At 41.6% G+C, this 14548-nt stretch overlaps 2 protein-coding genes and 1 long non-coding RNA gene across 3 annotated transcripts; all 3 read left to right on the forward strand.

The window, feature by feature from the left end:
• Positions 1-657: 657 nt before the first annotated feature.
• Positions 658-4956, forward strand: LOC103636740 (uncharacterized). The gene is made up of 10 exons (XR_556924.4): positions 658-1020; positions 1533-1589; positions 1871-2127; positions 2208-2386; positions 2549-2802; positions 2906-3024; positions 3179-3246; positions 4081-4158; positions 4281-4504; positions 4708-4956. It is a non-coding gene; the product is annotated as an uncharacterized lncRNA (long non-coding RNA).
• A 5334-nt stretch (positions 4957-10290) lies between these two features.
• Positions 10291-13187, forward strand: LOC103634766 (uncharacterized). The gene is made up of 4 exons (XM_008657351.2): positions 10291-10380; positions 11991-12104; positions 12181-12561; positions 12637-13187. The coding sequence occupies exons 2-4, from the start codon at positions 11996-11998 to the stop codon at positions 13185-13187; spliced, it is 1041 nt and encodes a 346-aa protein (XP_008655573.2). The 5' UTR covers positions 10291-10380; positions 11991-11995.
• LOC118473192 (protein ALP1-like) lies at positions 10431-11876 on the forward strand. Its single transcript, XM_035961962.1, has 2 exons — positions 10431-10931; positions 11013-11876. The coding sequence occupies exons 1-2, from the start codon at positions 10431-10433 to the stop codon at positions 11691-11693; spliced, it is 1182 nt and encodes a 393-aa protein (XP_035817855.1). The 3' UTR covers positions 11694-11876.
• Positions 13188-14548: the final 1361 nt, after the last annotated feature.

The raw sequence follows: 14548 nt of genomic DNA on the forward strand, positions 1-14548 counted from the left end.
TTCTTGTTAGCAATGGAAGAGTTTGATTTGACTTTAACTATTTCAGTGGTTCTCGGTCAAACGCCAGCAGGCACAGGTTATTGCAGATAGTCTTTACTATACTAATTTCAAGCTTCATTGCAGAGTGAGATTGTCATCTATTTACTAACTTCTTTATGTAGTATATGATCAAAACCAAATACATGTTTGTCCTTTTGCGGCGCAAAAAACAATATTTAAATGCTTTGAGATTGTGCCAAATCAAACCACACCTATATTTTGGAATTGACAGAGTATACCAAAAAAACATGCACTAACAATATTTTTTGATCTAAAATATAGATGTGGCCTTGTATTAATTTGTATTCATCCTGGGATGGAAGGTGGTCGCAACTGCTATGCTGATGAACATTATTTGCCAATAGTATTCCTTGTCAGTACACAATGACCTTGCAAATTGGGTTGTAACCCATGTTAACTGGTCTGAAGGGAAGTGACATCCGAAAGCTTACATGGCAAAGGATGTCAGTTTCCAGCTTCTAAAAAATATATAAGTATGTGTTCACCTACTCACCTTACATCTATTTTTGTCCCAGTGATGGGTCATGGACAAAACACACAAGTATGCTTAAATGTTTTATCGTTGCTCTGCATAAAGTGTGTTTTTCTGTGCAGGCCTGTCCCCCACCGCCGTTGGATCCGAGATCCCACCCTCGTCCTTCCTCTCCTTCTCCGATCCGCTCATGAACTGCCTCAGCCGAGGCACATAATGCAAAGGGGCTTTCTATAAGACCAATATTATTTGGTATATGAATTCAGGCAAATCACAACGGTGCATCTATGTTTCGTTTCTCCAAACGATGACTTACTATGTCTAGAGGCTACGATTGTGCATGACAGATGTGTCGACCTTGTGGACAAGCAACGTGGATGAGAGGTATGCACAAGCAGCAATGACATGGGTATGCAGAGAGCCATGGAGGCAACGGCCACACGAGGTGTGTTGTGTGCTACAACTGCATCAATTTGCTTCCTACTTGTGTAAGTTTATTTCATGCAAGACTGAACTTGTATGTTTGCTTTTATATGATTTATATCTCATTGGCATGAGCAACACAAGAATTATTAAAAAACATTGTTGCACACCATTATAGGAAGGGTTAGCTGAGGCACTATGGTCACTAGAATTTTACATGATCAATTACTTTCTAAAGAAAATGTTTTCTGATAGCATATAGTCATCACGTAAATTTTTAAATTACTTTTTTTGGCTTTGTGCTTCCTTAGAATATGCCAACATAACTTATTCCTGGTTATTATTTTAATCAATTTTAAGGACGACGATGACACTGATACTATTGGTTGTTGTACGCTTTTTAAATTACTTTTTTTGGCTTTGAGCTTACTTGGAATATGCCAACATAACTTATTCCTGGTTATTATTTTAAACAATTTTAAGGACGACGATGACACTGATACTATTATTTTGAGTTTGATTAATCATTATACTATTAGTCTCTTACCTATATATCTATTCACTAACACTTGGACAGGTAACTTGGTGAAAATTGTAATTCCACGATCTAACCCCAACGATCGGTGTTGGAAAGGTGAGTTTTCATTCTCCTTTGATATTTTATTCTAACAACAACATTTGGGTAAAGTTAGGGTGTTATGGACCTGATATACCTGTGTCTGTGTCAGATAACTAGAACTTTCCTATAACAAGTCAGAGAAGCCACCACAGCTAACCAGAAAGCAGATTTTACATACCAGACAGATCATTTGTGTGCTACAACCAGTTTGCTTCAGAATTTGTTAACGTTGTATTCCTGTTCTTAACTAGCTTCAGCAAAACTTGCCCTAATTGACTGCTCTTCCATGCTGACAGAAATATTGCGGAGGACGCGATCAATATTACATAAACTGAAGGAACAAATCAGTGACGGTACTCCAGTTATTCGAGCTGGTGCTGGAACAGGCATATCTGCAAAGTTCGAAGAAGCTGGTGGTGGGGTTGATCTTATAGTGCTGTAGCTGTACAACTCTGGACGGTTTCAAATGGCTGGAAGGGGCTCACTAGCTGGGCTCTTGCCCTTTGGTGATGCAAATGACATTGTACTTCAGATGGCCAACGAAGTGTTGCCTGTAAGTAGCTCAGAATCCAACATCACTCTAATGTCTGTCAACTTTATTGTGCACAACCATTGATGTAGATCTAACTTCAGGTGGTTAAAGGAGTTCCTGTTCTTGCTGGGGTATGCGCTACAGATCCATTTCGTCGAATGGAATACTTTCTGAGACAACTAGAAACCATTGGAATTTGCGGTGTGCAAAACTTCCCAACCGTAGGTCTGTTTGATGGGAATTTTAGACAGAATTTGGAGGAAACTGGAATGAGGTACATGTATAAGTTCTACACATTTTAAACTTTTGGAAGTGCAATTTCTCCATGCATTATTGTTGTCATCATGAAGCATTGCAAAATGGTTACGGTTGTAAGTTTTTTTCTGAAAGGGAAGGACACTCTGGCTACAAGTTGCATTAACTTGATTATATTTATTGTCAGCATGGAAGTGGAGATGATTTCAATGGCTCATCGCATGGGTTTCCTTACTACTCCATATGCTTTCAATCCGGATGAAGTTGCTGCCATGGCCAAGGCAGGATCTCATATCGTAGTTGCACATATGGGTCTGACAACTGCAGGGTCTTTCGGGGCAATGACAGCTACCACTTTAGATGATAGTGTTTTACGTGTTCAGGCCATTGCGGATGCGGCATTTGGGGTTAATCCTGATATCATTGTTTTATGTCACGAAGGTACATGCATTTTCAATTCTCTGAAAGATTCTTCTAATATGTTCTTAATTCTGGAATGATTTTCATTGTGCAAATAATCTAACTTGCATGCACGATTCCATAGGCCCCATATCTAGACCCCTAGAAGCTGAATTCATATTGAAGAATACTGAAAGGGTTCATGGATTTTACGGTGCATCAAGCATGGAAAGATTACCAGTAGAGCAAACTATCACGAACACCGTGAGAGAGTAGAAAAAAATTTCCTTAAAATGAGAACCATCGTTTACATGTGTGATTTAAGCCTGTTGTTCTTCCGTTACACTTCGAAGATTCTTTCATCTCTGCCTCTTTATTTGTCTCTTACCTATATATCTATTCACTAACACTTGGACAGGTAACTTGGTGAAAATTGTAATTCCACGATCTAACCCCAACGATGCTCATGTTGCCGGTGTTGGAAAGGTGAGTTTTCATTCTCCTTTGATATTTTATTCTAACAACAACATTTGGGTAATGCCGCCAACGCCTTTGCTTTGGTCGAGCCCTCGACATCCGCATATTCCAAAAGCACCTGCAGTGTGGTCATTCTTTTGTTTGGTCCGCACCACCGCAATGCCAAATTTGTTTGGAAAGTGCCTTGAATTTTGCTAACACATTCTTTTTATGATGTTGTGCCTAATATGGCACCTATGGTTGCCAGTTGCCACCATGATACAACACTGCTCATTGAAAAATCATAAGAAATTTCTTACAATTTAACAGATATTTGTCCAATGTTCTGCACTGCATATAGTTTAGAGTTTATTGGTTTCAAAGCATGTGTTAATAAAGTGAGCCAAGTATTCTGCTCAAACAAGTGCATAGCTCAACATGTGAACTCATTGTTTTGCTTTTACTAATATTTGTAGTGTTATATATTATTTCACTTGTTGCTTCTGCAATTGTGACATGCTTCAACCGCAGTTCAGAATTTATGTGATGTTTAGTGCTTCATATGTTGTTTGTGAAATTAATAAAAGTTCTACAGTAACTTTGTTTTTAGTATGATATTTGACATTACATTTGTTACTTGTTGTAAAGTTAGCAACAATCTGCTTCTAAAAAGCAGCTCCTGGCTACGCAATAGTTGTATAGATATTCCCTTTTTAATGTACTCACTATGTCTGGAACTTGTCAATCATATCTTGTCACAACTAGGTCTTCTCCGAGTGTGTGAATTCACATTAGCAGAAATTAAGCATTTTGTGGACCCAGAGGACAAATCACATCCGATTTTTTTATGTTGCTAATTTGTAGTTCCTCATGTTTCCTAGAGAGTTGCAACTCTCAGGGGAGTCAGTCAAGCTAATGAAGCTTGGGGAAGCAGTTGCAAAGGTTAACAGTTTCTTGCAATTTTTGCCTTTCAAATTTAATCTCATTTCTTTTGTTCTTTTGTTTATATGTGTTGTTCTTACCCTGGATATAATTTTGAACTTTTACACTATTGTTATTTATAGGGAACTATTAATAACGAGACACTTGGTTACTTCACCTGAAGGGTCTATCTTTTCCTAACATGCTTGGGAATTGATAAGGATCGGTTGCACTCCAGACAACATTTACCTAATGAAATGGCTCATTATATTGCTGATTGTTGGGTGCTGAGATAGATTACTCCTATGGGTGGATAGAGTGTGTGGGTATTGCTGATAGATCTGCATATGATTTGATAACTCACAGTGTAAGCTCACTTCATCTTTTTTCACACAATGGATAATTTACTAGAGATATAGATTTTGTTCTTTGAATATGTTGCTACATCAATTGAATTGCTCATCTCATGTTGTAACTACACTTGCTAAATGAAATTTGTATTATTGTCATCTGTTTGCTGTGCAAATATGCTACTAATATTCTCATGATTGTCTGTTTATTGTCTCACAGGAGAAAAGTGGTGTCTCATGGAAGAATAGAAGAAAAAGGATTAGATTAGTGTCTATCATTAAAATTTTATGTTGTCTCTTCAGAAATAATTTGTGCAGTATTGATAATGTTTCTTCGACATCAGCTCAATTTATTTAAGCGGTGTATTTATAATAGTATTATATATTTATATACCGTCAATATAATATTAGTGTATGGTGATATTTTGTCACACATTTTGCATACCATAGTAATATTTGTCGTTCCGTATTTATGTTGTTTTATACTAATTTTTTACTCCCGTGGCAACGCACGGGCACAGACCTAGTTAATTACATAATAGTCAGTTAGCCGTGTGTTGCGACGGCTCACAACAATACCCACATAAATTATCTACCAAAAAGATATCAAGATTTTTTATTGATTGTCTCCGCTCTTCGCATAATATTTTTTATGAACGTACGGGTACCAAAGGCAGCAAATCAGAGACCCCACATCCCTTGTCTCCCCCGCTTTCAAGGTTTCGTACAACATGAGAGGAAGGGAAGAGGCGGACATACTTGTTCGTTGCCGGAGAAGGACATGACGAAGACCTGGACATCTGGAGGCGACATAGGTAGTATACCGCTAGATATATAGGGAAAGAGCACGCAAACGGATAAAAAAGCCCAGCCGGAGCAGCTCCAAACCGAGAGGCACCCGCACCAGACGTTAATCCGAGAAGGACGAGAGAATGCAAGTGTCTTCCCAGCCCTAGACCCGCCGATGCGACACAACACCACCACCAACTCCGTAGCATATACTGACTGCTGCCACGCTACGGGCCTTGGTTGTCCAATATCTCAAACTTGGACTCCTCATCGCCAAGATAACCAAAGTGTGGCAGGCGTCACCATGTCCTCCTCGACGGCACACACGGAGAAAGGCCAGGAGCATAACCGACTCATCCCGTACCCGCGTCGACGAGCGTCCATCGGCTCGCGACTGCGACCGTGGGTGGGGGCAGTAGGTTGGGGAGGAAGAACAGGGCGATGGCCGGGAAGACGAACGGGGCGTTCGACGATGGCGAAACGATGGTGCACGCATAATGTGAAACCTCTCGTGGACGTGCAATAGCCACTACGTGAGTCAGTGTTGGGGATGGTGTCGGGCGAATACGGGGAGGAGACACATGCTCCTACGCCCTCTGCCAAGAATGGGGTGGCGCGGAGGTGGAGGCATGAGGGGAGAGAGAAAAGAAGTATAATGACGAACGAGGTGGTGGCAACTGAGGCGAAGACCATCATTATCGTGTGGAGGTATAGATGGCCAAATGGGTTGTGTCTGGCGAGCCGGCTCGAGGCACGACCCATTTAATAGTGACTGGGCTAACCCGGCACGAGCGTCGTGCGGTGCTTGGGTCGTAGCCTCGACCCATAGTGCTAGTTCGACCCGACACAATTATTTTTTTATTTTACAAAAAAATCATATATATATATATATGTACAATTTATATTCAATATTATAAACACCTGAGTATGATGTTTTACTGGTTAGACAGCTTCACCCAATGTCTCCCACCCTTCTTCCATCAGGGTGTGGGTTCAAACCCCACCTTCTGCATTGCTTTTTAACATTTTACGCTGAGTTGATTTGGAAGAAATGTAGGGACTTTTTTGTAAAAAGATGACGCAAGACGACCGTTGAAACTAGTGCTTTAAGTATAGTAGAGACTAGTCGGTTACCCGTGCGTTGCGATGGCTCACAACAATACCTATGTAAATTATCCACCAAAAAGATCTCAAGATTTTTTATTGGTTGTCTCCACTTTTTGCATAATATTTTTTATTAATGCACGGGTACCATAGGCAGCAAATCAGAGAACTCCATCCCTCGCCTCCCCACCTCCAAGGTTTTGTAGAGCGGGAGGGGAAGGGAAGAGGCGGGCATACCTGTTCGTTGCCGGAGAAGGACACAACGAAGACCGGGGCATCTGGAGGCGACATAGGTAGTATACCGCTAGATATATAGGGAGAGAGCACACAAGCGAAGAAAGAAGCCCAGCTAGAGCAGCTCCAAACCAAGAGGCACCCGCACCAGCGCGTCACTCCGAGAAGGGCGAGAAAATGCGAGTGTCTTCCCAGCCCTGGACCTACCGAAGCGACACACCACCACCACCAACTCTGTAGCATATGTCGACTGCTGCCACTCTACGGGCCTTAGTTGTCCAATATCTCAGACCTAGACTCCTCATCGCTAAGATAACCTAATAGTGGCAGGCGCCACCATATCCTCCTCGACGGCACACACGAAGAAAGGTTAGGAGCATGACCGACCCGCCTCGTTCCCGCATCGACGAGCGTCGGTCGGCTTGCAGCTGTGACCGTGGGCGGGTGCAACAGGTTGGGTGCAAGAACAGGGCGAAGGCAGGGAAGACGAACGAGACGTCCGACGACGGCAAAGACGATGGTGCGCGCATGATGTGAAATGTCCTCGTGGACGTGTAATAGCCACCGCGCGAGTCGGTGTTGGGGCTGGTGTGAACGAATACGGGGAGGAAGCGTCTGCTCCTATGCCCTCTGCTGAGAATGGGGTGGCGTAGAGGTGGAGGCATGAGGGGAGAGAGAAAAAAGTAGAATGGCGAACGAGGTGGTGGCAACTGAGGCGAGGACCATCATTATCGTGCGGAGGTATAGATGTCCAAATGGGTCGTATCTGGCGAGCCAGCCCGAGGCACGACCCATTTAATAGTGCATGTGCCAACCCGGCACAAGCGACGTGCGGTGCTTGGGTCGTAGCCTTGGCCCGTAGTGCTGGCTCGGCCCGACACGATTATTTTTTTATTTTACAAAAAAATCATATATACATATGTACAATTTATATTCAATATTATAAACACATGAATATGATGTTTTACTGGTTAGATAGCTTCGCCTAGTGTCTTCCATCCTTCTTACATTAGGGTGTGGGTTCAAACCTCACCTCCTGCACCGCTTTTTATAACATACCCCACATGTTGCACCGCTTTTTAATATTTTACGCTGAGTTGATTTGAAAGAAATGTAGGGACTTTTTTGTAAAAAGATGACACATGAGGCTATGGTTGCAGGATCCAAGTTTGATCCCTAGTCCTCTTGCCCTTCTTTTTTGTTATTTCGACAAACAGGACGCGCAATGCGCTCGGGCTGCCCGCGGCTAGGCCTACAAGGTGGACACGCGCAGACAACGCAATGAGTGGACGCATGCATGATGATTTAGACGTTTTAATATTAATAACCGTGTGTTACAACGACACACAAGTATATTTGATACTTATATGAGATATTGAACTGATCTAAAGATTCATTAATCTAGATTTACGATTTTTTAAATATCTAATAACTTTCTTCATTGGTTAATTTTTTTAGATGATACAGTCCCAACAGAACTTTAAACTTGCTTGTCATGTAATAAAAAAACTCAACCTAGTGGAATGATTACGTTTACGAACGTATGTTTAGAAAATTAATACGCCACCCACTATAATAATGATATCAACAAGACAACAATAAAATTAAATTTACGGGACGTTTGGATCCCTTCATTTCAAAGGAATTGAAATTCACTCAATAAAATAACTTATTTAGTTTAGAATTTGGCATTCCACCACTTTCTAAAGTTCAGATATAAACCTATTTTAAATTCATAGGGTGGAGGATAGAAAATGATTTTATGCATGATTAGAATTTGTTTCTAATCTATAACTTACATGACACTCTTCGTATAAAAGTAAATATATTTTGTATAAAAATAAATTAGCTTAATTGGTATATGCCTAAATTAATATTATTAGAATGAAATTTAATTCCAGTGATCCAAACGGGGCGTTATAGACATTGATTCGAGCTCTAGGCATTTCCGTTTGATGGGGAATTAGCCGGCCCAAAGCACGACTGCGTGACGTGACTTGCACGCTAGGATTTTTGCCAAGAACTCGGTAAATTTCCGTGGTAATTAACACCACATATGTAATCTCGATCTGTTATCCTTGGACAGGCTGAAACGACTTCCTATGGACTCACATCCTTTTGCAGCACCCTACCAGCTGTTGGTGCTGCCTCGAACGCACTTGATCGCCCCATGTACGACGAAGGCACAACCGCACAAGAATGAAAAAACAATCCGCAACGCTCATGCCTGCCGTCAAAACAATCTAGGGAAGCCTAAAAATCAGCTAGAACAAATTCCCAGAGACTGAAGGATTTTGCAAGCGCCTCTACAAGAACCCCCACTAGAGCTCAGCAAAGAATTACATGGGAGCTTACTCCAGTTGGTTGATCTTTTGTCGCCCGGCAGTAGTCTAGGGAGGTTTAGGTGGAATTCACCGGCGCCGCGCCTGAGAGCGGACCATTTGTCGATATGCAATCGGCCAGGCTACGAGCACCGAGCAGACCTGCACCTTCTAGGCTTCTTTGAGATTGTCGGTTCGTCGACCGGTACAATCTCGTTGACCTCCCTTAGGCCTTGTTCGGCTGGACTGGAAATGGCCTGTATGATGATCGGATCCACATGTGTTATCCATGGCTGGATTAAATACAAGCCCAAAAAAAATACATGTTCGTTTAGCCCACGCCTGTTTGCAAACCAGGCCCAATACCCACGAAAAAACTCAATACCGGCCTGGAATCAGTCCACGACTCCACAGCCGTGGAACCCTATCCCGGCCATGGTGTAGAAGCGACGGCGGCGCGTGATCTGGAGGAAGTGACGACGGCGATGCAAGGGCTCTTCCGCCGTCGGCCGCCCTCTTCGTCGGCGAACTTTTCTCCTGTGAGTTCGTCCTTTCCTTCGTTCTCTTCTCCTCTTCCAAATCTGGGCAAATCTGGCTGGCCGGACGGATCTAGCTCCAGCCGCACCATGGTCGAGCGAGCCTGCTCCTCGCATGGTTGTTGGCTACATATATTTCCCCACAAAGCTTTTGTTGTTTGTAGTTGGCGCCATGGTCGAGCGAGCCTGCTCCTCGCATGGATGAACTGATCTTTATTTCCAAGTCAAGTCTGCCCACTCCGGCGACATGGCTGCTGCTGCCCAAAAGCTAGACGCACACGTGAACTGATCCTTTTACTCCTGCTGCCCAAAAGCTAGATGCGCACATGCTCTCTGCCCAAAAGTTGGACGCACACATGCTCCCCCTGACAGCGCCCCACCCTTCGCTTTACTCCCCTGTTCTCATGTTAGTTCATGTTAGTTGATGCCACATTCTTTATTTAACTGAAACTAGTTCTCATGGATTATGATCATAAATCTTCTATGCATTGTGCAGTACTACAGTCTCCCAATCTTCTGTTATGTACATTGTGTGTTTCATTTCAGTGCAGAAGCAAAAATAAAAAGACTGATTTGTATGCATTGTTTTGCTGGTAGAGACAACATTAGTTCCTTTGTTTATTGTAAGCAGTATTGTTGCTTCTGCAAGGCTCTAAATTTTTCTACAGTATATTCTCCCTATTTTTTATCTAGCCACAGGCTGTCTGTTTATGCACGTCAAGTCATGCTATGTTATTTATTTGTGACGTGCATTTCTCTTTTAATATGAAAATAGTACTTCAGTTCCACTTATTCAAAAATATTACTAATTTGAATATTCTACCTTTTCTTTGTAGATTGTACCTGCACCGGTTAGAGTTGGAGAAGACCAACCCCCACCGTCTTGGGACCCGGTACCATCCCCGAGAGGTACTTTTTGGGACCTGGTACCCCCATTTTTTGCAATGAGTATGGGGTTAATGGAGCGCATTAGGAAGAGGAGACAGGAGGATGATGATGATATGATGATGTTATTCCTTCCTGCATTACATTTACTGCATTCTAGTTCTCTTAAAGGGAGGAGAGTTAAGAAACGACGACACACATCCAAGCTAAGTGGCGAGGAGCATGTTTTAGAGTTGCTTGAAGGGCATGTCAAGAACTGCCGAGTAGCATTCAGAATGGAACCTGGAATTTTTAGAGCCCTAGCCAGCTATCTTAGGAAGGAAAGGTTGGTACGTGACACAAGGATAAAAGTTGAGGAGAAGCTCGGCTTCTTTCTATACATGATAAGCCATAACGCTTCATTTGAGGATCTGCAAGAAGAGTTCGGGCATAGTAGTGACACATTCCACCATCATATAAAACATTTTTTTGACATAGTTGTCCCTTCCCTCGCCAAACGATTTTTGAAGCCTCCTTCTCCAATTCAAGTACATTCAAAAATTGAAAGGAATCCTAGGTTCTATCCTTACTTCAAGGTGATGGCATTTCTATCCTTGCCCAATATCTATTCATTTTCTTCCAAATTTTAAAAATTCACATATAGTTTTCTTATGCAGAACTGCATCGGTGCAATTGATGGGACTCATGTACCCATTACAATTTCACCTGACAAAGCTGCTCCTTTTAGAAACAGGAAGGGGACTCTCAGCCAAAACGTGATGGTAGCTTGTGATTTTGACCTAAATATCACTTTCATGTCTACTGGGTGGGAGGGATCCGCTACAGATGCTAGAGTTCTTCGATCTGCAATGAATAATGGATTCTATGTACCTCCAGGAAAGTTCTATTTGGTTGATGGTGGGTATGCTAACACCACGTCATTCCTTGCGCCTTATCGTGGAGTTAGATACCATCTAAAGGAGTATGGGCAAGGTCACCGTAGACCTCAGAACTACAAGGAGTTATTTAACCATCGCCATGCCATACTGAGGAATCATGTTGAAAGGACTTTGGGGGTTGTGAAGAAGCGCTTTCCCATTCTAAAAGCTGCCACATTTCACAAAATAAGGAATCAAGTGAAAATACCAGTAGCAGCTGCTGTACTTCACAATATTATTCGGTCACTCAAAGGGGATGAGGAATGGTTAGATAATCAACCAGATAATATCTCGCCACAAAACTTTGTTGATCTACCGGATGACGATCAAGGCAACGATCAAGTAAATGTCCAAGGAAATAATCTTAGAGATGCAATAGCACAAGAAATGTGGAATGATTACCAAGTGCATAGAAATTAGTTTGGAATATTAGCCCTCATGTATTCTGGCACATCTATTAGCCCTCATGTATTCTGGTTTAGTTTGGAATAGACCATATGTTGCTCTATTTGGTACATTTTATTTACTGTCACATTGTTACCTCTCTTAATATTTGGTTTAATCCATTTCAGCTAACTATTTTCAGCTAACTATTTTCAGCTAACTGTTTTCAGCTAACTGTTTTCAGCTAACTGTTTTTAGCTAACTGTTTTCAGCTAACTGTTTTCAGCATAGAAATTTCAGCTAACTATTTCTCATTGTGTTATATAATATTAGTTAACATGTTTGGAAGGGGTTCTCCAAGAATCAACATGCTCTTATCAAAAAGTGCAACAAAGAAGCCTTCTCATAAAGCTGGTGATCCAAGAAAACATGGAGGTTCTCCAAAAGGTATGCAAGTAGACTTAAGAGATATTAAGCGCCTCTTGGAATTCTACAACTAATGTTTCTTCCTTGTCTTGTGTAGAGAAATTAAGAGCCGCTTGGAACTCAACTCTAGAGAAGACTCTTGTGGACCTGTTGCATGAGCACAAGACAGCTGATTATAGGGGTCAAAATGGATGGACAACAGAAGCATGGAACAAAATTGTCAAGGAATTTCATCAGAGGGAACAATATGTCTATTTCACAAAGACACAAATACAAGATAAGGAAAGAGAGTTGAAAAGGGACTATAGGTTGCTAAAGGATGCAAAAAATCAAAGTGGAGCTCATTTTGATGAGAAGACAGGGAGGATTACGGCTGACCCAGCTTTATGGAAAAATATACTGACTTCTCATCCTAAGGCTAAAAAGTTCCGCAACAAGTCTTTTCCTCTATATGAGGCCTTGGGGGAGCTTTATGATGGTTAGTCTCATTACAATGTCCATTTTTCCAATATGTTATGTTGTCTACCCTTTTTAGTAAAACTTAATTGTGCAGGGCAAACAGCTGAAGGGACCTACAACTACACCTCCACCCAACTTCCCGATCTTACTCAAGTAGGAAATAGAGATGAGTTTCTCAACATACAACATGAACAAGATGAAGTGGAAGAAACCTTGCCGGCACATGAAGAAGATGATGTCCATGTTGTTGAGGCAGGAGATACAACAGGTGAAAGGCATGATCCGGTGCCGCAGAGAAGGACTACTGCTACAAGAGGGAACAATGAAGAAACAAGGACAAAGAGGCATAAAAAGGGCGATAACCTAGAAGGAATAATGGGAAGATACATTGACATGAGAATGAAGCAAGCTGAGGAAGAAGCCACACAACTAGCAAAAGAGAGGGAGGAAAAGGAAGTGAGTCAAGCTGCAGACTTCTCAATCAAGAAGTGCATATCCATTATTGGTACAATGGAAGTTACAAAGGAGGAAAAAGCGAAAGCCTACAATGTCTTCAAGGACCTTGACAACAGGCAAATTTTCTTGAGTGCATGCGATGATGATGCCGAGTCTGCACTGATTTGGCTGAGAAACGAGATGGCTTAGCTGGTATGCTCTCGTCCTTTCCCTCTTCTCTTCCCACTAACTTTTTTAGGCTTGCATCTCTTCCTAGGTTGATTACTAGTCTGCAAGCATCCTTGGGCATTTCCTTCTGCTATGCAGTCACTAGCTAGATGCTTGAACATTTCCTATTTTCTCTTAAAATCTATTTGAACACCATAATAATAATGATTTGCTTATGGTTTATTTGAGCATTTCCTATTTTCCCTTATGATTTATTTCCTATTTTCCTATTTTAGTTGCAAACAAAGCACAATTCTTTCGTGAACTGCTTTCTTTTTAGATTATTAGACATGTTTGTCATTTCCCTACCAATCTTGGGCTATGAGCAAATATGTGATTTAACTCGAAAATACCAATATGGTCTAGCATGTTTATGTTTGATATGAAATTATTAAAATGCGTGGAGAAATTCTAGCGTTTAACAGTTGCATTCCCTTGCAGGTGGAGTCCTCTGAATTGCTTGTTGGATAGACAGTATGTTATGTTGTTCAAATGAAACATTAGCTCTCTCCCTTTGGTTTGTTCTTAATCTAAATGCACACACTCTATTGTAATGTAATAAGAGACAATGAGTGGCCAACTTCTGATTTTGATGCTTCAAATTTCATCCGCTTCACAGACCTAATACGATGGGCACTGATCTTTTTATATGCATGCAACAAATTAATGTATCCATGTGGTGTAACCAAACAATGGAAAATTAGCCATGTATTAAATTCTAGCTGTAATTGAAACACACATGGTTTAAGTGACATGGGATGGATTCACTCAATCCCACCGTGTATTGGATCCCAATATGTATTAAATACTAGCGTGCCGAACAAGGCCTTAATGTGGTGGTGTGCTGCTGTGTGGCCTCGAAAATGTGCTCTGCATTGGACACCAGCATCTGCAATGTCATCGTCAACCCCTGCTCAATGCATCCTGTGTGGAAACCTCCTTCCTAGTGGGTTTTGTTGTCTCCATGTTGGGTTCACTCCCTTGAATCGAGTCAGTCGACTTCTCGTGATCCAAGAATAAGCATACAACAGCACAATCATCACTCTTGGATGTTGGGAACTTCAACCTCCATGATCTTACATCACAGTCAACAAGGGCATTGGCTATCATCACACGAGATGGGGCTGATGCTACTATGTCTACATCCTCCTTATTTGAGATAACATCCCATACCTACATGCATTGAACTTTACAAATATGAGAAAGTAGATGCAGAAATACTTTGTTAAAACTTTTCCTTGTGAAGGTGCTAAAAGATAGCTACTCCAAACATGGAATTGAAGTCACATGTATTGACTGGTGAGTAAGAATCTTAGATCGATTAGCATACCCCATCAGTGGCT

This window comes from Zea mays, chromosome 8 (assembly GCF_902167145.1).
Source record: "Zea mays cultivar B73 chromosome 8, Zm-B73-REFERENCE-NAM-5.0, whole genome shotgun sequence".
In the NCBI taxonomy this organism is placed as follows: Eukaryota; Viridiplantae; Streptophyta; class Magnoliopsida; order Poales; family Poaceae; genus Zea; species Zea mays.